This window comes from Eupeodes corollae, chromosome 2, assembly GCF_945859685.1.
Source record: "Eupeodes corollae chromosome 2, idEupCoro1.1, whole genome shotgun sequence".
Classification (NCBI taxonomy): Eukaryota; Metazoa; Arthropoda; class Insecta; order Diptera; family Syrphidae; genus Eupeodes; species Eupeodes corollae.
The window spans coordinates 146,566,923-146,591,737 of NC_079148.1; the positions used below are offsets into that span (position 1 = coordinate 146,566,923).

General features: G+C 35.5%; 3 protein-coding genes across 4 annotated transcripts; 1 reads left to right on the top strand and 2 right to left on the bottom strand.

Annotated features, from left to right (window-relative positions):
* Positions 1-862: 862 nt before the first annotated feature.
* Positions 863-2,638, bottom strand: LOC129947199 (uncharacterized). Of its 2 annotated transcripts, none has more exons than XM_056057653.1 (2): positions 2,321-2,638; positions 863-2,207 (listed from the first exon to the last, which is right to left on the bottom strand). In XM_056057653.1, the coding sequence occupies exon 2, from the start codon at positions 2,140-2,142 to the stop codon at positions 976-978; it is 1,167 nt and encodes a 388-aa protein (XP_055913628.1). In that variant the 5' UTR covers positions 2,143-2,207; positions 2,321-2,638; the 3' UTR covers positions 863-975. The 2 variants fall into 2 exon arrangements, with proteins under 2 accessions (XP_055913628.1, XP_055913626.1); XM_056057651.1 differs by having other exon boundaries at positions 863-2,265.
* Positions 2,639-5,384: 2,746 nt separating this feature from the next.
* Positions 5,385-6,739, top strand: LOC129945610 (nuclear receptor coactivator 5). The gene is made up of 2 exons (XM_056055448.1): positions 5,385-5,921; positions 5,978-6,739. The coding sequence occupies exons 1-2, from the start codon at positions 5,512-5,514 to the stop codon at positions 6,702-6,704; spliced, it is 1,137 nt and encodes a 378-aa protein (XP_055911423.1). The 5' UTR covers positions 5,385-5,511; the 3' UTR covers positions 6,705-6,739.
* A 4,516-nt stretch (positions 6,740-11,255) lies between these two features.
* LOC129945323 (cell division cycle protein 27 homolog) lies at positions 11,256-24,423 on the bottom strand. The gene is made up of 3 exons (XM_056054991.1): positions 23,568-24,423; positions 23,046-23,121; positions 11,256-13,915 (listed from the first exon to the last, which is right to left on the bottom strand). The coding sequence occupies exons 1-3, from the start codon at positions 23,589-23,591 to the stop codon at positions 11,346-11,348; spliced, it is 2,670 nt and encodes an 889-aa protein (XP_055910966.1). The 5' UTR covers positions 23,592-24,423; the 3' UTR covers positions 11,256-11,345.
* Between the last annotated feature and the right edge of the window lie 392 nt (positions 24,424-24,815).

Here is a 24,815-nt window from a genome sequence, read left to right on the forward strand (position 1 = left end):
TATACCCTGAAGTTGATATAGCCACAAAGATAAGGGTTTGTAGACTCCGGATTGCTGAGCATGTACTACGCATGAGCGAAAAAGAACCAGAACGGAAAGCCAACAGAAAGGATAGCTTAGACCATTAGCCCGGAGCTTTGGGTTGTCAAACTGAATTTTATCAGCCAACAACCGTGAAAGTTGGATAAGCATGCTGAACTAGGTCCGAAGCGGATTCCAAACTGACAAAGTAAGTAATGATTTCTTACTTATAAATCCCTTAAAATGTTGTATCATGGCTCTAGGCCAAAAACAAGCGTTATTAATTTGGCCAATGCCTACACCTTTATAAACAATGAACTACACTGGGTTTAGATTTTTTTCTATAGCTTTTCTATCAATTTAACTTAATCTTTCTTCTGTTTTTAAAGGTGACTACAGTTAAGGCAAAACTGACGATGTTTCAAGAAATGGAACTAATTTCTTTTTCATGGTTAAGAAATCGAAAATCGGTACACGAGAAACTTATCCTTAAGGATACACCATTAAAAGAAACCAAACCACTGATATACCTAACCCTAATCTTGCCTTTCAGCTAAACTAATTCCAGAAACGTATGTTAAACATTCATTTTCCTCGATAGATTACACATCAGCTCCGTTATAGGTGAATAGTTAAATACTGCTTAAAAGGTAGACATGCTTTTTGACTTGGAGTTCCTAAATGGAGGAAGAGATAATTTTTCACTTTTTATCAGAAAGTCAAATGACATCCGACATTTATTGTCTCAAACGCTTCATAAGGACCAACTACTTTTCTAAGTTTGTTGGCTTATTTTCGGCCAAACACCGACGATTCCAAATCAAAATTCAAAGACAAAGACTTAAAGCTTGAAATATATTTTAAAGAGATCGGATTTATTTTGGCAAAGATATCTCAAGTTTAAAATTATATTGATTTAAAAAATGTGTAAAAGCGATAAGAAGAAAAACAAAATTATCTCCCATCTGATGTCTGAGACCTTTGACTTGGAAAAAGTCGTTGTGGTGGACTTTGACTGCATTCGACAATCGACGACGAATCACTTGGTATATTACCATCTTCAATAATTACTCCATAATTTTCATCTGACAAAATATTATCAATAATTTGTCTTAGGTCACCACGTTCCATGTTAAGAGCATTCGCAAGTCGAATGATATGATTTTCTGTCAATTCGTAAACAACTTCGTCACCTCCCCCAAAGACTTCATTTAATTTATCTGTGCCAAAAATTTTCCGAAAACCTTCTTTCAATGATGGTGTCAACGAAGTTCCACTATCATTCATATCAGATTCATTTAAGTCTAAGAATTCATCGAGTAGAAAATCCGGTGAAATAATTTCATTGGTTTCTGTTTGGGCATTTCGTGGAGGAATCCGAGGTAGGTCGCGTTCTCGTGGTATCATAGTTTCGGTGTTTCGAAAGGGTTTTTGGCATTTTTGAATTGTTTGAGGAGCGATTTGAGGGGGGTTTTGTTTTGGGATATTTTTTGATTTTTTCGAACAACTTGCTGTTGGGGTTTTTTGGAGTGTGTTTAAACTACTCGTAGCAGCTGGGGGTAGATCCCTGTACAACCTGATGATACTGTTTTTTAAAGATGTTGAATCTTTTGAGGGGCCAACGACGGCAGCACTACTCGCAGAAGTTTCTCTAAATAGTCTCTTAGGGATTTTTGGTCTTTGTTGAGTAGGAAGAAATTTAAGCCACTTGGAAACATGAACCGGACTCTTTGGCTTAGAGGCTTGTTCTATAATTTGGGGGAATATATTTTCTCTATTTATTTGAATTGGATGTTCCTCAGTTAAATCAATCATTGGTTCCTTAGGAATACTTAACGAAGTCTTTTTGGGTTTTGGCTGTTGTTGTTTTATAGGAACATCTCTTTTGGGAGCTGTTGAGATGGATGGATGGTCTTGTTGTTGTTGCTTTGGTGTCTCAGAAGTGTCTTGAGTTAAAACTCTTTGGGACACAACTTGGTTTTCAACAATCTTCCTTGTCAAATCAAGTGGATTCTTTTGTGTAAGAATAATACTGGGCCCAGAAGTTTGTCCAGCATTTGAATTTTCTGGTAAATTCTGTGGCTGATAAGGGGGAAATTCAGTTAGGTTTTCAGTCATCATTCCGGCTAAGATGTTAGGAGATTTTACTTGTTCAACATTTTGATCAAGTTCAGTAGATGCTGGTTCTGTAGACTCGTTTGGGTAGTTAGGTCTTGGCAGTTTCTCAAGGTTTTTATTTATTTTCTGGAGAAGTTTATGCTTAAGACTGGGTATATTTGTTTTTGGAGAACTATCTCACCTTTAAAATAAATAACGCCTTTCCTTTATGCTTTGATTTTAGGGTCTCTTGAATTGATTCAACTTCAAATTTTAATGACAACCAATCATCAGTTAACCATTTTGAGCTTAACTCGCCATATTTGAGAGCTTGGTAGATTTCATAGAGGCGTTGAATGGGATCCCGATTGAACCGGAAGCCGGAGAGAGAATTCCGTTGGGATAAGCGCTTAGAGCGGCGAATTAGTTTTTGTTCTTGGAATTAAACAATATTTTAATTTTTTTTTTTTTGTTTGGAAATTAACTTTAAAGTAATTTACCTTCAATCTCGATTTCTGAACAATAAGTTGCATCACTTTCGGTGTTGCGAGCCATTTTATTCTCTACTTAACTGTTAATTTCAATGTATTGCATTATAATAAATATTTTATTATAAATCGCAATATTTTTATATGCAAAGTTATTATCTGATTTTATTTTGCCTCCGAAAGAACGATGACTTTCGAATGAATAATCTGTGTATTATACAAAAACAATTAAAGGCCAATACCTTGAATAAAATCATCATGCATACAGAAATTCTTTTCCTTTTTGGATTACCAGCAGTTTTTAATTTTCATACTTGTGAAATTCACCTTATAGCCAACATCAGTCATTTTAATGTCATTTTTTAGCAAGCGGTATTTTAGAAAGATTGACATTTTAGCCGTTTTGTTTTTATAATTTAGGCTGAGTACAGACGATTGTCAAATTTTACAATAATTTCAGATTTGTCAGTTAAAAAAAAACTTCCCAAATTTCAAGACTTCTGTCAATTATAGACAATTTTTAAATTAATCACTTTTGCTGTTAGAAATCATTGAACACAATTTTTATGATTCGATTTCTCAAGAATTCTTTGGATTAAATTTCTATTTGGGATTTAATAGTTAATTGTGATTGGCTGCCTTAAATCGCAGACAGATAGGGTATCCGAATACCTTTTTCTTAGTGTTTTACGTGTACAATAACAGCTGGGATGTCAAAAACGAATCCAAAGGTATCCAAGAATTTCTGAGGTATGTTCTGACAGAACAGCTGATTTAACACATGGTTGAATTTCAAAATTCCAACTATATCTTCATAATAGTCCTCGTTTCTGTAAGGATAGTTCTCTGTTTAACGTAAATCGTTTTAAATTGGAGATTTCGCAAATAAATTATTAATCGTAAAGAATTCCAATTAAGCTAAAAGGAAATTTAACATAGATTACAGATTAATGTTATCTCTTATTTATTAAATTGTTACGCACCTATCAATCGTCCGAAGAATCAGCTGAATTATCCATTAAATTTTGTATCTTACAACAATTTTGATTTCAAAGCTTAAATGTTTCTCTGCTTTTTTTGCAGCTGAAAGTTGTTATTATTATTTGACAGCTATCTCAATGCAGTTATCCAACTTGTTCAACAAGGTGCCTTAAAATCCACCTGTCCAAAATACCCTATCCAACACGATATTGAACGCAGCCTGATTCCATTGAGATTCACGCTGGACAAATCAAGTTGGCAGCAATGAGCTTGATAGTGCTTTTCAGAAAATGACAGTTTATTTTTGTCTAAAAGAAGGAGTTTACTTGCCCAAAAATAAGTTTGACAAACGAAATTTGATTGGTTAAAATTTGAACCCTTCATATATTTTAAAATATACTGGATAAAAATGTATATACTTTCATATTTTGATCGTAAGAAAACAAAATAATGATTATTGTAGGGGACAAAATAATATTTTAGGATTATTTTTCAAATAAATATAGTTTTATTTGTACTGATATGTATTTCTTTATCGTTTAAATTTAATTTATATTTGAAGTAGGCCGATATCGATCAAAATTCTCATGGGAAGTGATTTTTGACAATATATTTCACGAAAACAAACACCATTACACCGATGAAATGCCAATCATTCTATTTTTGTTTAATGAAACCTAATTTCTAAATAGCAATAAGCTTTATAATCACTTTGAGCTTCTTCTTTAGAATTACCAGTCAAAAATTCCACAAGGCCACATAAGAAACTACAATATATTTGGTGAGCGAAAGGTTAAGAAATGTCAAACATTTCTGATCTTATTAGCATTTGGTATTTAGAATTTTTGGTTTCGTCATTGTTCAACGGAAATACAGAGACGGTTTTGTAACTTGTTACTTTTATTTTGATTATTTTATTAAAAACTTTACAATAATAGATGTCTTTAATTTAAAAAAAAAAAAAACTTTTTTAAGCCTAGAAACAAGTGATGCAGCTTTAAAATTATTTTTTTTATTTCCACTAAACATAGCTAAATAAGTGGTTTTAACTTTGAAAGTTATTCTTAATTCATAGTCTAGCATATCAGTCTGTTTCGTATCATAATTTTTGTATTAATTAGTTATTTTTTGTACATTTTGACAGCTCGTGGAAACCATATTGTTCCTTTTACTGTCAAATTATCTCCTTTAAAACAGTCACTAAAGACAAATCATCATGTCAAGTAACAGCGTCGAGCAACACGTTTAATTGATAAAACTTTCTTATTAAAATAGATGTTATCAAGTTACAAAGATTAGTGCGTTTCGTCCTTCCATGTCGACTAGTCAACGTTTGGTGTCCAAATTCGAGTCTATTTGCTCAGGGAAAATTAACCAACACCTGTACTTCAGCCAAATCCATCTGCTGACCAGCCTAAAAGTTTGCAGTAGAATCCAAGGCAGTCAATTTTGAATCGCTCAGAAGATATTGGCCTGTAGCACCCTAAAACATGGCCAATTTTGCGTCGTGATTTGGGCTTGCACTCATACAAAATTCAACCAAATTTAAAAGACGCTAATTTAACCCCTTTATAACTTTTGACTCTTTGTAATCATTGCGTTGTCTTTAAAATATTGATGTAATTTATTAGAGCTGAGCCATTATGAAAATAGTATGTTCAAGGGGTAAGGAAAACATACACGAGTAGCCTTGACCTTAGTACCTATTTTCTTAGTACCTTCCAAGCTCCGACGACATCACTGTCACATTTTTGACATCGGCTTTTTTCGTTGCTGTGCTTGACATTTCAATCTTCGATTCGTTTTTTTTTCTGTTTACTAATTCTTGAATTAACTTTTCAACCATTTACCCGAGATTAAGCTTCCCAAACATTTAATTTAACAATTCTTCTTTAAATTATAAATCACAAAATAAACAGAAGACATGACAGAGCACAATGGAAGCCTGGTTAAAGATCCCAAGTTAGCTCTTAATCGTGTATTTATAGGAAATATTCCGCAATGCACAAAAGACGATCTCGAAAGCATTTTCATTCCCTATGGTAAAGTTATTGATTCGCTTGTCCAGAAGAACTATGGTTTTATTCAATTCGAGTCCGAGGAAATCGCTAATAGAGCTGCGAAGGCACTTAACAAATCCCTATTCAAGGGCAATCATATATCCGTTCGAAATGCTGGACATAAAAAGCGTGCAAATCCGAATGCCGGCGGGGTTGCTGGTCCAGCTAATAAACAACCTTTCGCAGGAGCTCCCCAAGGCGGTTTCAATCATTCGGTAAGATCTAATCCTGATTATAATGATTGCGAGATCATCGTTGTGGACAGACAAAATACGTAAGTTCCTTTAACCAAACATCATCTTTATCATGACATTATAAATTCCATTGTAGGGCCTATGCTGAGTACATTGAAGGGCGCTTAAAGACACTCAATCTTCAAGTGGATGTGCTCTTTCCCAACGAGGAAGTCTCACTGGGAAAGGTGCTTGCAAACATATCCTCTCGAGGCTGCATGTACGCAATTCTAGTTACACCACAAAACGAGGAACTTCGAAGCATCACGGTGAATATACTGTACGGAATCCCTGCGGAACATCGCAACATGCCAGTGGACGATGCCATCACTCTCATAGCCGACGATTTTCGTCTCAGAATCGGTCCGCATTTACAAAAGAATAACCTACCCAAAGCCGTTCAAGTAATTACTCCCTCGAATGTGGCTGCTCCACCTTTGAAGGAACGTCATCCCGATGCAGTGCAATCTCTGCTAAATTTACTGGCAGATAACTTGACACTCACCGTCCTACAATACGATTGTATCATCAAGTATCTCCAGGAGAGAAGGGAACTCCAATTGAAACTAGAATTGGGTGATGCCGCCACAAGTGCTGGCGCTCAACCAGATCCCGAAATCGAATTGCAAAAGAAAATTCTGAACATTCTCAATAAGCCATCGGTCGCAGAAACACATTATGAACTGCTCTATCCAAGTTTGGAATCGGTCAAGTCAGATTATCGTGCAATGGATTTGTTGAAGGACGTCCGGATTCAAAATGCTATCGATTCAATTCTAACTTCCAATCTTATGGGTACAATTGAAAAACATATGAAATTTTAAAGTTGTATTTATTTTTTCTAATGCAAAAATAACAATAAAATAGAATGTTCGAACACAAAAATAAAGAAATTCCTAATTGGAGCTTACTTTTACTGTTTTACTATTTATGGATCAAACAGGAATTGAGTAGTATCTTCAAAATGCGAACTTTTATTAAAATCTGAGGAATTGAGATATTATTTGGAGTTTTGTACAATGATAATTTTTTTGAATGGCACTTTTTTGGAAAACAAAATATTTCAGAGAAAATGAAGGACAGAAGATGGATCTCGAGAGATGTGGAATCCTTTAAGTTATACATGAATGTTTTTTAGGCTTAATTTATTACACATTTTTTACATTTATGTTAGAAGGGGGAGGGGGTTATGAATCCGGGTGTCTTTCTCAAGTCAACAGCCGTTTATAGTAAAATGTTTACTCTACCACTCTTAAGTCTCTTGAATATTAAAAACGAAATAATCAAATATGTTAGCAGTTCTAAAATTGTTGGAATGGTTTTCAATCGTTCCTTCACATGAAACGACCAACTATTTAGAGCAATTCGTAAGGTTTATGGTACTCTCCGTGTTCTCCAAGTCACTCAAACATTCCTCCTTGTGTCTTTAATCTCTAGTCGTCGGCTCGTCGCTTTGACAACGTTTTCTCTTTTGCTGTTCCTATTCTTGGCAATAATCTCGAAAATGTGTTAAATTTTTGCTCACTTCCTGAATTTTTACACGTACTCTGAATTTCCCTCATTTAACAAGGTCATTTGTTCTTACTGGCCTTTAATTTTTGGCCCTGTTATAGAAATTCGAATCTCGCTTTGAGTTTTTGAAATAATATGCCTATTTTAAAATGTAAAAGACAACCAAAAACGATGTTTTTAGGCTAATAAGCTAAAACACAACATAGTCCTGAATGACTTTGCAAAGTACAAGTATTAAAATCACTTTAGAACCTTAATCTACGTTTTTGTTTTTTCTCATAAATTATAAGTCTTCATTTGACTCGATATGAAATTTGAGAAGCCTTAAGTTTAATGGTTTGAAAAATAAAGTTTTGGTTCTGAGTTCACTTAATTGTAAGTATTACCGTTATTTTGTAAGTATTTTTTTTTTCATTTTAAGTAACAATTTTTTTTAAATTGCCTGTAAACGTAAAATATGCCCTTAGTAAAATATGCTTGTTTTAACTGTTCTTAACAAATCCGTAATAATATCTGGTCGCCTGAGTTAGCGTACTCTTACCGATTCATTTGACCATAACATAAACAACGGCCTAGGTACGGTTGAATAGCAGATTTAACATTTTACGAGTAAAATGGGGAATCACTCCAGATTAAACATTTATTCGAATTTATAACGTCTTTATATTTTTAAATAGCTTATTTAAAAATGATCTAGTCCTTTGTTTGCAACGTCTTAGAAATGGTTATGACTTAAGTGATAAGGCCAACCTAGAATTTTCGAAAAATCTTTTTTTGGTGTATCCTCAATTAAGGAAAATCCAGCCTCGGTTTTGCGAATTTAAGTTGTAAATGTATTGCAAAAATTGTTCACGATTTTCTACTACTTTTTATATAATATTGATATTTTGAATATTCTCGAAGAACTAAGTATTTTTTTATATTGTAATGTAATGTATCCCATAGGAAGTTATTGTAATGGGTCCGTTTTGTCAAATTGAATATTTTGACATTTTTCTCGACGTTTCAAGGTCCCTAGAGTCGAAATAAAAGATTTTTAGAAAGATGTCTGTGCTTGAGTGTGTACGTGCGTTCGTACGTTCGCGACGTTTTTTCGTCCTCCATAGCTCAAGAACCAGAAGAGATATCAACTTTAAATTAATTTTGTTATATTATAAGGCAGAAAGGGCTTTCAAGAAAATTGCGTCGGTGGTTTTTTTACCATAGCAGTTTGAAAAAAAGGTGAAAATTTTGGTTAACCCTAAATATCTTACGAACCAAAAACGCTAGAGACTTGAATTAAATTTTAAGGAATATTGTTTTCAACATTAGGACAAATTTTGAGAAAAATCGAATTGACAGTTTTTTTACAAAAAATAAAAACCTGAAAAAAAATGTATAAAAGTTGGTAAAAATTGATTTTCGACTCAAATAACTCTTCAAAAATTTTAAATATTGGCTTCAAACTTATTTTATCTTATAAGAAATATTGTTTTCAACATTTGGTAAAATTTTTAAAAAATTCGAATTGACAGTTTTTTTTACAAAAAATAAAACTCTAAAAAAAAAAACAATACTAAAACTTGGTAAAAATTTACTTACGACTCAAATAGCTTTTCAAAAATTAAAAATATTGTCTTCAAACTTTTTTTATTTCACAGAAAATATTGTTTCAGTAATTTTTACATAAAAATGCAACAGTACGTTTTTTCATAAAAAAATAAAATCTACAAAAAATAGTACGCAAATTTGGTAAAAATTGATACGAGTACATATAGACAAACTTTTAAGCAAGACAAATCGACAGACGGGATGGGAAGTTATCAGTGTGGGTCGCATCCCAGCCTCTTTTTTGTTAATATTTTTATGCCGTTTGGTCCAAAGATAAGACATAGCATAAATCTGACGTTCTTATTAGTTATCTTATATTACACAAAAAGTTGTCGCAAAAACGCCATTTTCGAAAAACGATTGAAAGCTGAATAAAATTTCTCATCTTCGAAAATTGTAAATGTGGATAATGTTTAAATTATCCCTAGGTATTTATTTGCATGAAGAATTCAGTTTCTGGCCAACCTAGCCTCCTATTTCAAAGTATTGATTTGAATATGTTCAGTCACAAAAAGTTGATCAATATCACACAAACCATCAACCAAAAGCTTTAAAATTTAAGAAGTAGTATGGAAAATTAAGATTGCCGTAATCAGTCATTAAGTTCAGCAGATTAGCATTTAAAGACTGTAAAAAAGTATAGGATACATAACGCAGCCTTTCGGCACACCATCATTTATTTTTCAAATATCAGACCTTAAGGAAACCTTCTAAAACAACTTCTTTTTTAAGTTGTCTTCAACGTTAAAGCCTTCGGATAAGTACTAGGTTGTATTCATAAACGTCAGCCTAACTTAGAACTGCGTTATGTGCATTCATAGTCAGATTTTCGATCGGACTAACCTAGTCAAACTGCAGTACCTACCGTTAATAAACATCAGACTGTCGTCAGCGTCGGGCAGATTGTGCAGCTGAATTTGTTTGGCTGCAGAAAGATTATTAAAATAATTTTTACAACCACAAGAAGGACGAAGCGCCTCTGACTCCCAAAGAATGTAAGTAATGGCAAATATTTTGTTAATATTTTGGTAAAAGTTTAAACTATTGTTTTTAAAGGTTCAACAATATTTGTTTGGCAGCTCTGTTAACATACAAATCGGACTAAGTCATGACTTTTTGTTTACTGCAGACCTTCTGCATTGGAAGTGCGTTCACAAATGCATCAGAAAAGAAATGCGATTGTACTTACGCAGATTTTCTGCGTTTATGAATACATCCCTAATTCTTTCATTTGAGCAAATAAAAAGAACTTTAAACTATTTCTTTGTTTTAATGCCAGTTTTACTCAGAAGAAAACAAGAAAATCTATCGATTGCTGATTTTCATAAAGAAACAAATTCAAAAAATCCTTTCCAATAAGAGAATAACATCTTTCTCTTGCACAATATTTTAAACAGAAACAAATGAAATAAATATACCATACAACAACACATCATAAAACATAATATTTGTTTGTTTGTTCTTTATTTTTATTTTTTTTTTTTTGTAATTATTTCTTTTTATTTTGCATTTTGTATTATTTTCATTTTTCATTTAAATTTCTTATTCCTTAGAAATTCCTAGTGTTTTTCTTCATCATTTCATGTTTTTCCTTTTAATATTCGTCGGTGATTCAATACGCGTTTTGGCTACTTATTTCATCATTTTTAGCTTAAATAACTTCAGGACTATAATTTGCGAGAAAAGGAGAGAGAGGAAAAGAATATTTTTCTTCTTCATCATTTTCAAATTTAATAATAATTTTTTTCTTTTATGTAATTTATAATTTAACTCTGTTTATGTTTTCTTGTTGTTTTTCTTATTAAATGAATGTGTTTTCTTTTTTTTCTCCTAAATTTGAACATGTATGTAAGTTTGTTTTTTTTTTTCGTAAATAATTGTACAATAATAATTCAAAATTAAAAAAAAAAAAAAACAAATAAGCTATCTACAATCTTATGTTAAAAAATAAAAATATTTTTATATAATTATGACAGATGAAAATAAAAATACTAAGTATTATCATACGCTCTGAAGGGCAAACAAAAGTACATAAGTAGAAACATTAAAGGAGAAGGTGGTGGGGGAGGGGCACCGCACCGCGACGCAGTGTACCATCCCACAGAAAAATAATATACAAAGGACAAATATTTAGTTATTAAAATAAGGAGCAAGGTGGACTCATCGTCGAGTCGCGTCGAGTCTTCGAGCGCAACTTGATTTGAAAGATTAAATTCATCTTTTGCTATTTTTGTTTTTCTTTTCTCGATATTTCTAAAATTTTTGTAACTTCCTTCATTTTATTTTTATGTTTTATTTTGTTTTGTTAAATCAAAATCAATTTTAATTTTAATACCAGAATATTTTTGTTTTTCTTCTTTTCTTTAATAACTATCACTATCATAATTAACATCCTGTTGCGCTTGCGTGGAGTCATCGCTGCGTTCGGAGATTGGCTCCAAGTCTGGATCGAGGTTTAGGTCGTTCATGGGCGGGCAACAGGATGGATGACTCATTGAGTCGAAGGCGTCTTTTATTTGGTTGTTGGCGCCTTTGGGATCGAGATCGGTCGCCCAGCTGAAGTGCATCAGTGCCGAGTCGACATTGCCCAGCGCCTTGTGTATCTTGCCGATGAGATAAAACACCACCGACTCCTTTGGCACGATCTCTTTTAGCTCTTCCAGTTCTCGGAGTGCTTCTTGGTGCTTGCCAAGTGAAAAATATATTGAACCTCTGTGGAATCTCGCCAGCGGATTCTTGGGGTCTATCGCTGCCGCTCTATTGAGGGTTTGTAGGGCTTGCTCCTTCTTTTGCATGAAATATTGCATGGCACCAATGTGCACCAGAATTACTGAGTTCTTGGGATTTATCTTGAGGGCTCTGTCGTAGTGCAGTTCGGCCAGCTCATACTTTTCCTGTTTGGAATAGATGGTGCCAATGCCAAACCAGGCGTTGTAATGTCGCGGATCCTTGAGCACCGCCGTTCGGAAGAAATTCAAAGCTTTGTCCAGCTCCTCTGTGAGAACCAGTTCATGGCCGAGCAGAGTGTAGCTATACACAAAATCTGAGTCCACTTGTACTGCTCGCTTGAAGAACTTTATTGCCGTTTCGTGCTCCTTATGCAGCGAGAAACAATTGCCCGACACGCACCAAGTTATAGGAGAAGTCTTGTCTTGCGCCATCAGATCCTGGGCCAGAGCAGACAGGTCGACCTCTTTTTGCAAGTGCCACAGCGACGAACTGTACGTCTCCATCGAGTCCAGACGATGGGGGTCACTTTCGTGGATCTTACGAAATATTGACACTGAATTCTCGTACTCCCGCAGCTCGTAGTGTGAACGACCGATTTGGCTTTGCACCCAGCTGGAACTGAGGTGGTGCTTTGGAATTGTTTCGAAGCTCTTGATCGCCTCTTGGCAGTTGTATCGCGTCAGGTGGTAGTAGCCCTGGCCGAGATCGCGCAGCAGGGCCATCAGACCCTCAGCACTTTGGCGTTTTAAGTTCAACACATGGTGGGCCATTGTTTGGGCACTATTCAGACTATTGTTAAGCAGAACTTTGCTATCATTGGAGGTGATGGTTTCGATCTTCTCTTTTTTGTCTTTTTCATTCAGCTCGATGTTACTGAGGGAGATCTTAGGAATTCTCTGTTTGGTCTTTCGTGGTGGGGAACGTGGTTGCACAAATTTACTAATGTTAGGACTCTTGTTGTTCTCTTTTACAGAATAGTTGCTATTGCTAAACAGTCTCGAACTCCGCCGGACATTCTGCGCTCCAAGGCCACCACCGGTGGTGCAGGTATTCGGCGTACGGGGGGTTATGTTGCCGGTCTGTGTGAAGACTGCTGGCTTCGCTGTGGTCTCTTTGCGGTTTATCAAGCTGCCGACGTGTGTTTTTAGTTTCTTCCCAACCGCCTTCTGCTCCTGATTAGCCTCGACTAGCGTCTGTGGCGATGGGGTGTGCATTGTTGTGTTTAGATTGATGTACGACGTGTCTCCCGGACTTATGGGCAGAATTCCGAAGCTAGGTGTTGACGGACTCATGGCCGAGAGGTATTTGAACTGCCTACGGAATGGTGTGCCGCCATCGAAATTACTTGTCTCTATGTAGCCTATGCCTCCGCCTCCACCGCCGCCGCCACCGCTACTGCTAATGTTGCTATTGTTGTTGTTGGCGAAAACTATTGGCGTATCCTCGATGGTGGTATTCAGGTTATTGGAGATGGGTGGAGGGGCGCCACCCAGGCCTATATTACCACCCCGCAGAATGGTCATTGAACTATTTAGATTGTTATTGTTGGGTGTCATCAAGTTGACGGTGTTTGACTGGTCAACAGGCGTTGTAAGTATATAATTAGAGCTATTATTAAGACTATTGACTATATCCCCTCCCAAAGTGGTCTGCTGCTGCAATATACTTCCATTATTGCCGCCCGACAACAGCTGGGTGCCATCACAACAGCCTGGGAAACCATCTCCATTGCCAAAGAGAACCATCGAGTTGGTGTTATTGTTGCCCTGACTTGTATTGAAGATATCTGTGCTGGTTACTTGGAATATCTCCTTCGGATCGATATCCACTCCGAGATTACAGAGCTCAGCGAATGCCGTCCATAAGAATGGATTTAGCTTTAGAGCTTTGCGGTATGCGTCGACGGCTATCGAATCGCGCTCTGTTTTCACACATATCTGAGCAATTAGCTGCAGCACAAAACACGCTATCTCCCCAAAATCCTTCGCTATTTCATCGAAATTCTTTAATTCACCTAAATAGACACTAGACAGGGTACATTCGGCTTCGGAGTATTTCTTGAGATGGAACGCACATTTGGCAAGGAGGAAACGGCATTCGGGTGAACGACGGGATTTTTCTTTTAGCAGCCAATACGCTTGATGAATCATATTCGAGCGAAAATAACTTGTGGCTAGAATGAATATTGTTTCGTCCGATTCCACTAGAAATTGAAAGAAAAAACAAAACAAATAAAAATTATTAAAAATGTTGCATTAGTTTAGTTAGTTAAGTTAAATATTACTTTTGATGATGAAGAGCTATCTATTGATCATTCTTTAAAATGGTTTAACTACAATTTTCAGAATCAAATACGATAAACTAAAGAAAAGTAGCTTTCTGAGCAGCCTCGTCGAGAGGTAGGGGGAAATCCCCCGGGGCCCGCTAAAAATTGAAAGCAATGAGGAAAAATTGAAAGCAATGAGGAAAGTGTTTTTTTTTCAAATATATTCTATATTCAACATCAACATACCTATTCCCACTTATTTTTAGGGTCCCGAAAATTTAAAATCATTCATGCTTTCAAAATCGGGCCCCTGTTTGCATGATATCTACCAATCTATCAGTCACAAGCTTGCCCATCTGGGCCCTCGATTATTATTGGCGTACTCTTGTTATTATTTAATGAAAAATTAGGCACCTCTGAACAATTGAAAGAAAATTTGTAAAGTCAAAGTTGGGGCGCGGAAACTTAAGACAAAACATAAATATTTATTTCGGTTTCTGATTTTATAAAGATTCTTTTCTCCTATTTTTGTTTCTGCTGAACGAAATTTTTGATTCGGTTTCGGGGACCGGAAAATCCCACACAAACGTCTTTAAATTGTGGTTTCCGTAATATTAATCAATTAATATTTTGAATAAGTTGTTTACTGAAGATTTGAAGGATATCAAATCACTTCAAAGTGTGTATATAGCGAAATTTTGTACTGCCGCAATCAAATTTGTTGGTGTTGTTCAAAAGTGTTTCAACTTGTTTAGCAGCAGTGCCCAACCTTGGGAAATGCTTAAGAAAAATGTGCCGGATCCCTTCACAAACTTTCCGATACAAGATGGTCAGCTAGAGTTGATGCAATGAAGCCACTCGCAAATCATCTGAAAAACCTTAGAACACCATTAGAAGCCTTAAGTGATGATAATTTAACTGATGAAGCTTGAAGAGATGTAAATGGAGTTCTAAAATATATGCACAAATTTGAATGCGTTCTGATGTCTTCGATTTGGTGCAAAGTTCTTAGTGCTTTTAATGAAAGAAGTATCATTCTTCAATCCAAAAACATGGCAATTGATTTAAACATTATTCGGAACGGATGGGATCAAATTTTATCTGAATGCAAAGCAGTTGCTACTCGAACCGAGAAAGGCAAATAAAGAAATTAAAGAGGAGCCGGAGAGCAAATAGACACAGACGAAGAAATAAATTTTAAGAGAAACACCATTTACGTCATAGGCGATTCAATTATATCTGGAATTAGTCGTCGGGACGATACGATGAAAAATTTGAATGCTACATTTTCATTTTTATGACAGTTTTCAACTATGGGCGAAATTTGAATTAAAAATTCCGCTACAAGGTTACCAAAAGTATAACTCGCATGTGTCCCAAGAGTTGAAAGAAGAAATAATTCATCTGAAACACATTTATGGAGCCAACTTTTAAGCAGAACTTGGAGACGATTTTTCCCAACATTTGTGTTGCTCTCCGCGTGTTTTCCACCAAACCTGTAACCGTAGCTAGTGCCAAACGTTCATTTAGCGTCCTTACCAGAACAAAGAATTTGCATCCTTCGACAAGACCGCGTTTCCGGACTTGCTACACTATGCATCGAAGCACATTTGGCAAGGAAATTGAATTTCAATTCAATTATAAGTTGCAATGTCAAATTGAATGTATGATTCTGTTCGGAATCTGATCTACTAGCATGTAGAATTATGTACTATCCATCCTCCATTTTACATATTTTTCGGTTCACTTTGGAAACAAAAAATTATTATTTCCGTTAAGATCAACTAACTTCATGCTATTTGTAATTGAAATTAGAACATACCATATAAGTAGGCATGAATTTTGAAAAAAATGGTAAATATATTTCAGAATCCCGGGCCTGGAATTTTTCTCGACGGCCTTGTCAAAATGAATCGACAAAGTTATGTAATGCAAATAAGAAGTTATAATATGATTCTTCCTGATGTCTTAGGTAAGAAAATCCGATAACAATTGATCTGACTAGTTCATATCTTGATGTACTCATATATTCGTAAAGTGTTAGAAAATACATTTGTATTTCTTTTGTGCCAACTTTGTTTTTATTATTTGTTGTAAATGTTCCTTAAATTGTTCTTATTATATATTACTTGCAAGGATACATGAATGCTGGAAAAGATGGATTGTGTTTGAGATGATGAACTGCGCACCTCTCAGATGATATTTGTTGCCAATATTGTTTTTTATTTCCACCTGCCTGTTAAGCTTACAGCAGTCGATGAAGCTTGTCACTATTCTAATGTTATTCCTACTTAATCTTATTCAGTTTATGGAACGTTTATACATAGTTATATTCTCCTGTTTCTGTTTGGGGTTTTCTTATCAGATTTTCGACTCTTGTACTTTTTGGATTTTGCTTTTGATAATGTATAGTTCTTTTCTCTACATTTAGCTTCAGTTTCCGCCAGTGAAGTTGATTCACCTATTTTAGCTTAATCTGCCTCTTGGTTTTGCAATGAACACAAATAGGGCCGGGCAACTAATGAAGTGTGACAGTATTGCTAAGTTCGTTGAGTATATGAATACATTTTCACCCTATTTTCCAGCAAAATAGAGTAGAAATCATATTCTTAGAGTTATGCATACAAGTTTGAAAATATTCCGAAATTTGGTTGTGATGCTTGAGATTTTATTTAGCGAATATTACTTGCATCTACGAGAGTTCCTACTTATATTTCTAGCCTAGGTAACAGTAAGTGTTGACAGGCGCCATCTGACATTTTTAACGGACATTTTCACATTTTTACCATAACCTTCTACAGGACATGTTTCATTAAAGTGCGATTTGTGTTGTTGACAGCTACTTGAAAAATGCATCTCGGACAAAAAATGGAATTAACTAGTGAACATTTTGGTGCGATTATTTTTCATAACTTTCCACGTGGGTCATCAAGACAAGAGTGCAGCAATGAACTTAATTCTCTCCACAGTGATAAAGCACCAGTCTATAGCACTATACAAAACTGGTATAACGAATTCAATCATGGCCGTCGTTCGCCTCTGGATGAATTCCGTGAAGGTCGTCCAAAATCGGTTGTTGTGCCACAAAATATCGATGCTGTGCATGAACTGATAAAGCAAGGGTTGGGCTTTAGTATGACTAGCATCAATAAGACATTACATGAACATTTGGCCGTGAAAAATATTTGTTCGCGGTGGATCCCGCATAATCTGACAAACGCTCAAAAGAAGGCTCGTGTCGATTGGTGCAAGGAAATGGTGAAAAAATACGGTTAAGGTGCATCAAAGGCTTTGTATAATATCTACACAGGTGACGAATCATGGATCTATGCGTATGAGCCCGAAACAGCAATCGACTGTGTATGGGTCTTCCAAGATGAGCCAAATCCAACAAAAGTTGTTCGCGGAAGAAGCACATCGAAGCAAATGGTTCCCTGTTTCATCGGCATTACCGGTCACGCGGCGACAGTAGCATTAAAGCAACGCAAGTCAGTCATTTCTGAATGGTATACGACAATTTGTTTGCCAGAAGAAATTCGAAAAAAGCTGTAGAAGAGGCGAATCATTCTTCATCATGACAATGCAAGCTCTGACACATCGGCTCAAACAAAAGAATTTTTGACCAGCCAAAACATCGAATTAATAATTTGGTCCTGATTTGGCACCCAATAACTTCTTTTTATTCCAGCACATTAAAAAAAAATGCTCGGACACTGTTTTTTGACCCCTGAAGAAGCCGTTGATGCATTCAAAAACTATGTTTTGGAGGTACCTCAATCGGAGTGGAAAAAGTGCTACGAAAATTGGTTCAAACGCATGCAAAAGTGTATTGCTAATATTTTGAAAAACAATAAACCCAATTTTAATCGTAATTCTTTGTTTTTTTTTTTATTATTAGGCCAGAAATATAAGTAGCAACCCTCGTACTTCTGAATTTTTGGTTCAAATGCCAATGGTTTCCGAATTTGTACCCCTTAAAAACATTCCCAAACTATAAGTGTATATTTGTTTTGAGTTTTCAGTTATCTGGTTCATCTAATCACTACATTTTGAAACTCAACTTCACTCGAAAGTTTTTATATAAACAATACTCCCTATTCATGTCAGCTCTTCGACAGAATGTCCATAAGAATAGTGAAAAGGATACAGGCAATAAATGAAGGATAAACTCCATTACTGTAGAAGGGCAAGTTCTATGCTCTAGAGGCTCACGTGTTCCAATTTTATATTAATTTGTTTTTTTTTTTTTACTTTACGACTAAACCGTGGATGACGATCAGTCTTGCCTGAACGCTGGATAATGAAGAAGAATATCTTGAAGCTTTTCGTTGCAGTCATCAGCGCTTGTTTTTTTTTCATGACAAGAATAATTTTAAAGGAATTGGCCAGTATTTGCTTATATATTTGAGTAAGCTAAGGTACATATCGTCGGCAAAAAAGAGTTTCGGGGACAAAACGGTGCCCTGGGGCACACTAGCATTTATTTTGTAATTTTCTGACTTAACAAATTCTATATCTACGAAAGCCATACTGCTGGGCATTAACAAGCTTTCGTATCTCAAGATGTTTGTTATGTTTATAAACTTGAAAAGATGTCCCATCTGAAATTGATCGATAAATAAGAGGAAGATGAGATCTTGTGGATTGGATTTTCTGCTGTTTTCCAACAACGAGTTAAATAAACAACTCTTGAGAATAATAGCGGATTCGATCTGGACCAGCGAATTTATGCATCTTTTAGAAATCTTGCCACAGTAAGAGTAGAATTACTGGCTTACAAATAAGCTTGTTTTTTTTTCGATAGAGTTAACTAGAGAAGTGTTATTGTTAACAAGCGTAGAACCGTAGAAGAGAAGGAATTCCAAATTTATTTTACGAAGGACCAACAATTCTTATTGCCTTTAGTATTATTTTTTGCGGCCGTTGCACTACTTCCTTGCTTTTTTAAAACTACGTCTTTTTTTAATATATTTCACGCTCACTCAAAAGAGTTATGAATACCCTTATACTGATGAAACGTAGAGCAAGTAATTATAAATGGAGGATAGGATTAGGAATCAGTGGGGAATATGGGGCAAGTAAAGCATAGAGTTGGCTCTAAAACACCTGAAGTTCACCTCTTTCTCCCTGATAACCTCTTTGCAGCTCAAATCAAACCATGAATAAGCTTTGGATCTATTAATTTTGACCTTTATCGATCTAAAAGATTTCACTTTTAAAAGAATAATGCTTCTTATCATATCTGCACTGGAATCAACCTCCCTACCGAGGAAGCATAGTACTTGTACCAGTTAAAGATCCTCCCAGTTGCCATTATTATAAATAATGGGGCTTGACGACTTCGAATTCAAATTTGAACCCGACCTTTCATTTGTCATCGAACTCGAACTTTCATAGTTAATTTATTCAGTAAGCTTAACATTTTTAACACGAACGAGCAATGTCTGCAAATAATAAAGAAATTCTTACTCGGTGACCTTAACTTTAAGATCGTTAACTTACGTTTTCTTCGTCTTAATTTTCGACCTATCTCAATCGCTTAATTATTTCGTCCATACGACATGATTACCGTTTATTTTTGGCCCGAATTGGAAGATTAATGGTTTCAATGGTGTCACAAGCTACATGGCACATCCTACCCTGGATTTATTAAAGAGTAAGTTTGATGAGCCAGTCGATTATCCTCAACACAATTTTCTTTGGGGCTACGTTAAGTCATTAGTTAATGCTTACAAGCCGAAGACGACTTTGCAAGAGCTCAGAGTCAATATTAACCGTAAAATAGCGGCCTTTTGTAGCCAAGTCAATTGAGAATTGAGCCAAACAAATCGTTCCCTACAAACGTGTACGTGGTTGTTATGTGAACGAAATGGAGACCCATTAATAAATGCTTTTTTTTGTTTTGTTATAATAAACACACACTCAAGGGGATATTACTACCCTTATTATGCAGAGGCACAGTGTGAGCACTAGGAAGAGGAGAGAGGGTTTAAAAGGAGATGTCGGTGCACGTTGGTTTTAAATTCCTGAATATTGCAATGACTAGAAAAGGCAGAATGTGGTAAGGTATTCCACATTCGCTTAGTACGGCTAAAGAATGAATCATAAGGGAAGGAATGCAACTGGCTATTTCCCTAGAGCATAAGCCGTTAAAATAACGGTATAAAAGGGTCAGACAAGAGACCTTACGAAGACGTTCAAGCAAAGTAAATGAACGTATGATGATATTATCACCTATCAATTTAAATGCTCTACGTTCAATACTATCCAAGAGCCTTAAGTATGTTACAGGAGCACCAACCCAAGAGATGGTAGTTATACTCAAGTTTTAGAAATATAATTCTTGTAGATAACAGCCAGATTAGAAGGTGTGAACCATTTCTTCCATTGCCTAAGGAAACCTAAACCCCTTTCGGCTTTTTTAGCGATATCGCGTATGTGATCATTCCACAAGATGTGGTTGGTGTTACACATGCCGAGAATATCGAGATGTTCAGTTTCCTCGATGCAAGTGCCATCCATGGATAATGGCAAGAGGTGTAAATCTCGATTTGACGATACAAGACAGCATTGGGTTCTCGAAGCATTAAATTCCATGCGGTTTTTTAATCCCCATTGTACAATGCTGTTTAAGACGCCATTTAATGAACTTATCAAATTTTGTCGTTGCAGTTCCACATCCGAAGAAAAGGGAGTCTGAAAACCAATATGTAAAGCTTAGAGTACTATCGTCAGCGAAAAAATGTATTGGATTAGAATTTGCAGACAGGAGATCATTAATAAAAATGTGAAAGAGTGTTGGAGATAGAACAGAGCCCTGGGGCACACCAGCATTTATTTTATTGACTTCAGACTTGAATCCATCCAATACTACTTGTATCGAACGATCCGAGAGGTAATTACTAATCCAATGAAGCAGGGATTCATGAAAACAGAGAGCACGTATTTTCGATAAGAGCGCCTGATGTCAAACCCTATCAAATGCTTTTAAAATATCTAGTGAACCAAGAGATCACCAGTGGACCTATTGCTTCGAAAGCCGTAGAAAGAAGGCTTTCGATTTTCAAGATATTTCTTGAGCTGATAATTAATCAGCGTTGCCATGACCTTGGAAAGAAGGGAACTGAGTGTACAGGCTGTACAAATGCTGCTTTTCAAACCTCTCGGAACGAGACCTGAGGAGTAGGGCAGAAAAATCTTACGCAATGGTTTTGCCAGCGTAGAAGAACACCTCTTCAGAACAATAGCGGGGATACCATTCGGACCAGCGGATTTTTGTGTGTTTAGATCTTTAAAGACTCTGCCCACAGAACGGGTGATAAAAAAGATTGGCCCCATAGAATCGCTTACTCGCTCAAGTACAGGCGGAGTCATAACACTCACTGGCAGCGTAGAATTGGCGGCGAACTGCCTAACAAAGAGATTTGCTTTCTCTAAGGAGCTAACAAAAGGAGTCTCATTGACAACGAGCGTAGGAACCGATAAAGAAGAAGAATTCCTGATGTTTTTTACAAATGACCAAACATTTTTACTGCCTTTAGGACATTGCAGTATTTTTTGCCGTAATTTCTGTTCATGTACAAATTTGGTCCGTCGAATATGGGAGTTGCAGGCCTTCCTGGCTTGTTTGATATTTTTCCGGCTTTCCTCAGTGCAGTTGGCTTTATAGCAACGGAAACTTACTTTTTTGGCCCTAATAACCTCTTTACAGCTCGCATCAAACCATGCGTTTTCCTTCGGTCTGATGCTTTTAACCCTGTTCGGAATAAAAGTTTTCATTCCCAGGAAAATTAAACTTGTGATCATATCAGCGCTGGCGTCAACGTCACTATCAAGGAAGCATAGTGACCATTTAAATATCCTGAAGTAATTATTGAGACCGTCCCAGTTGGCTTCCTCGTATTGCCAAACGGTTCTCTTAGGAGCTCAATGTGTTATTAATTGTTTGTTAAAGCCTACAGTTTTTGAAATATCCCAAATGATTAGCTTTATATTTAAAAAATACAATACAAAGCCTCAAACGAAAGCGTATCTTTACAAAATTTCTATTTAGGTGCGTCGATTACTTTTTAAAGTATGTAAGAATAAGAACCATACAATATTAAAACGTACGAACAAAGATTTCTGTATTTAAAATAAACTTTCCAAACCCGAAATGGATGGTTTAAAGACTGGAAATAACTTGCCGAGCAGGTGGATGTTAAACTACAGTAAACTTGTCTCTTGGAAACCAACTTTATATCGCCTTATAGCTCGTCTGGATGAAGCCTCAAGAGAACAATACACGGAGCAAGCCAATAGCTCACTACACCGCATGATTTACAATATATTAGACTACGATCTCCGGGAAAGAAACTACTTCCACGACAATTACAAATTTCGTGCATGTTCCGGCTTAGAGGAGAACTCCTTAATCTGAACTACATTCCTCACAGCGATGACTTGTCGATTCTATGCAACTAGTGCAATTTGAAAGAGCGCAAGGATGTTTTTCATTTTGTTGGGCGATGTGCGATACTGAGTAGAAATAAGAAGACTTTCTTTCAAATACTGAAATCATAAGCCTTCTAAAGGAAATGGAAGTCACAAAGTTATACGCATATTGCAAAACAGCACTTAAATATAGACCTCAAATTTTGAATAAAGCGTTTTAATCTTTAACTGCACTTTCTTTTTTTAATGTATATAAAGAATCATATTGCATACATTAACCAAATTATTGTTAATTTATGTTTACAAAACTTTCATCATGTTTGACAACAAAACTTATTGAAACATATTTGCATTATTTACAAACTATACTTAAACTGTGGTGGGACAAATTGAAAAAGTGTGAAACTCTAATAAGGAATAACCTGAGTAAATATTTTGCTTAGCCGATCTTCCTAGGTATTAAAAATTCAATGGATTCCTAATCACAAAAATGAGCGACAATAATTGCTCAGTTCTGCCTCTCTCAATTCAAACTAAAACGCAATTCTTCCTTGTCATATCAATATTATAAATAAATAAAATCATCATCAAATAAAGTAGGTAATAGGAAAATTAATAAAAATTATTGTCTTACCTTCGGAGCAAAGACGCTCTGCGAGAAAAACTGCATCCTTGTTGTCGTAGTGGTTCAAGCAGTGCCAAATGGCAGCCTAGATTCGTTTCATCATGTTTTTGTAGAGATAATAAATAATTTATGTTGTTAATCACAAAACGTATTCAATTCGTATTCGGTATTGTGTAAGCCAGGGTCACGGCATGAAGCATCAAGCATCAGAGCACAAACATAGAACAAAACAAGAAGAAGAAAAAATAAAACAACAAATTTTATTTATATTTTTGTTGGTGTGTTTCTTTTTATCTAAATGTACACATTGAATAAATAACAACAAAATAAAAATAATGCACTCTAGTTAGAGAAGAAGAACAAAAATCAATAAATTGACTTTCCCCCGCACTATTTTGAGAACTTTTTTCAACAACTTAGCAGAAAAGAAAAGGGGTTGGTTCTTGTGCCACTTTTATGAGTTTTTTTTATTTTGGACTGCTTTTGCTTATTTGGCACTTTAAATGAAAAAGAGTCCTTCGCCTTCCTTACCTGAACAGGCTCCTGGATAATCATTCCCGTAAGTTTGTGTGGTTGTGTATTCTCCTCTGCGAGATGCAATTTTACGACACTTTTTTTCGTTTTCAGTGGAAGCGTCTTCTGTGGTCTGTTTCAACCGTCCGTCGTCGTCGTCTTCGTTGTCAACGTCTGACAATTCACGATTCAATTCACACACGCATAAAAATTCTCTTGGAACTTCTACAGAATTTTATATTTAAAACTATCGTAGATAGTTTTGTAATTAATTTTTAATATTTTCCGCCATTAAATATCAATTTCTAATTTGAGGTTTTTTTTTGTTTTTGAGGGCAGAGAGAAATGTTTTCTCGATTTATTTATTTGATTTTTAATGAGGAGTTGAGAAACTAATAACTAAACTAGATTCAAAATTCACTTGACTTGGAAAACACACGCCACCGTACCGTAAACCTTAGCCGTACACGAACTTATAGCCGTGGGTCGTTCTAAATAATGGATAATGGAAAGTGTAAAATTCGAAAAATTCTCTTGAATTCGTTGGTTCTGGTGCTGGTACTGGTGCTGGCGCTGGGCTGGCGATCGCGATGGAAGTGGAATGAATGCGTATTTTTCTTCTTCTTTTTTCTTTTTGATTTATTTATTTTTTGGTACAAATATCACTTTTGCATATTTTGGAAATTTGAAGTCTTTGTGGTTTTCAATTGAGAGATTTATTTTTAAACATTTTAAAAGAAGTTTTGAATGAATTTCTTTTGTAAAAAATGTAAAATCTGGTGTGTGAAAATTTTTTCCTTTGCTAGGTTTCTTTTCGTTTTCTTTTCTACACCACACTTACACTAATCCATTGACGAGAAATGCCATTTTTAGAACGTTGATGGATTTATGAAGATTTTGTTTACGGCTTTTAAACGATTGGAGTGACATCTGGTGGTAGGAGAATGGGAATATTGATAAAGTGATGCCAAGAGTTCGACATAATTTGATACTGTAGAAAAAAATCAAAGATTTTATAAATTTTAATTTCGGCTTTGCTGAAAAATAATAATTTTCCTAATATATAATAGAGAGAATTTAAGAACCATTATTTTGTTAAAATGCTTTTATTATGTTTTACTTGGTTTCCATTTTACTTTTGTTGAAATTGTCAACTTAAGGTCAGAAATGACTTTTCGGAGTTTACCAGGGTACTGATTATGTGATAAACGAAACGAAACCGAAAGTTCGTTTTTCAAAAACCCTAAAACTTTTTTGACTTACAAC

Bases quoted from the DNA above. Each gene is read 5' to 3' on its own strand.
- LOC129947199 (XM_056057653.1), bottom strand. From the start codon at position 2,142: ATGATGACTGAAAACCTAACTGAATTTCCCCCTTATCAGCCACAGAAT.
- LOC129945323 (XM_056054991.1), bottom strand. From the start codon at position 23,591: ATGATTATCCAGGAGCCTGTTCAG. The intron at 23,122-23,567 runs GTAAGGAAGGCG...AAACGAATCTAG, and splicing joins TTATCCAGGAGCCTGTTCAG to GCTGCCATTTGGCACTGCTT. The intron at 13,916-23,045 runs GTAAGACAATAA...TTCAATTTCTAG, and splicing joins AGAGCGTCTTTGCTCCGAAG to TGGAATCGGACGAAACAATA.
- LOC129945610 (XM_056055448.1), top strand. From the start codon at position 5,512: ATGACAGAGCACAATGGAAGCCTGGTTAAAGATCCCAAGTTAGCTCTT. The intron at 5,922-5,977 runs GTAAGTTCCTTT...ATTCCATTGTAG, and splicing joins GTTGTGGACAGACAAAATAC to GGCCTATGCTGAGTACATTG.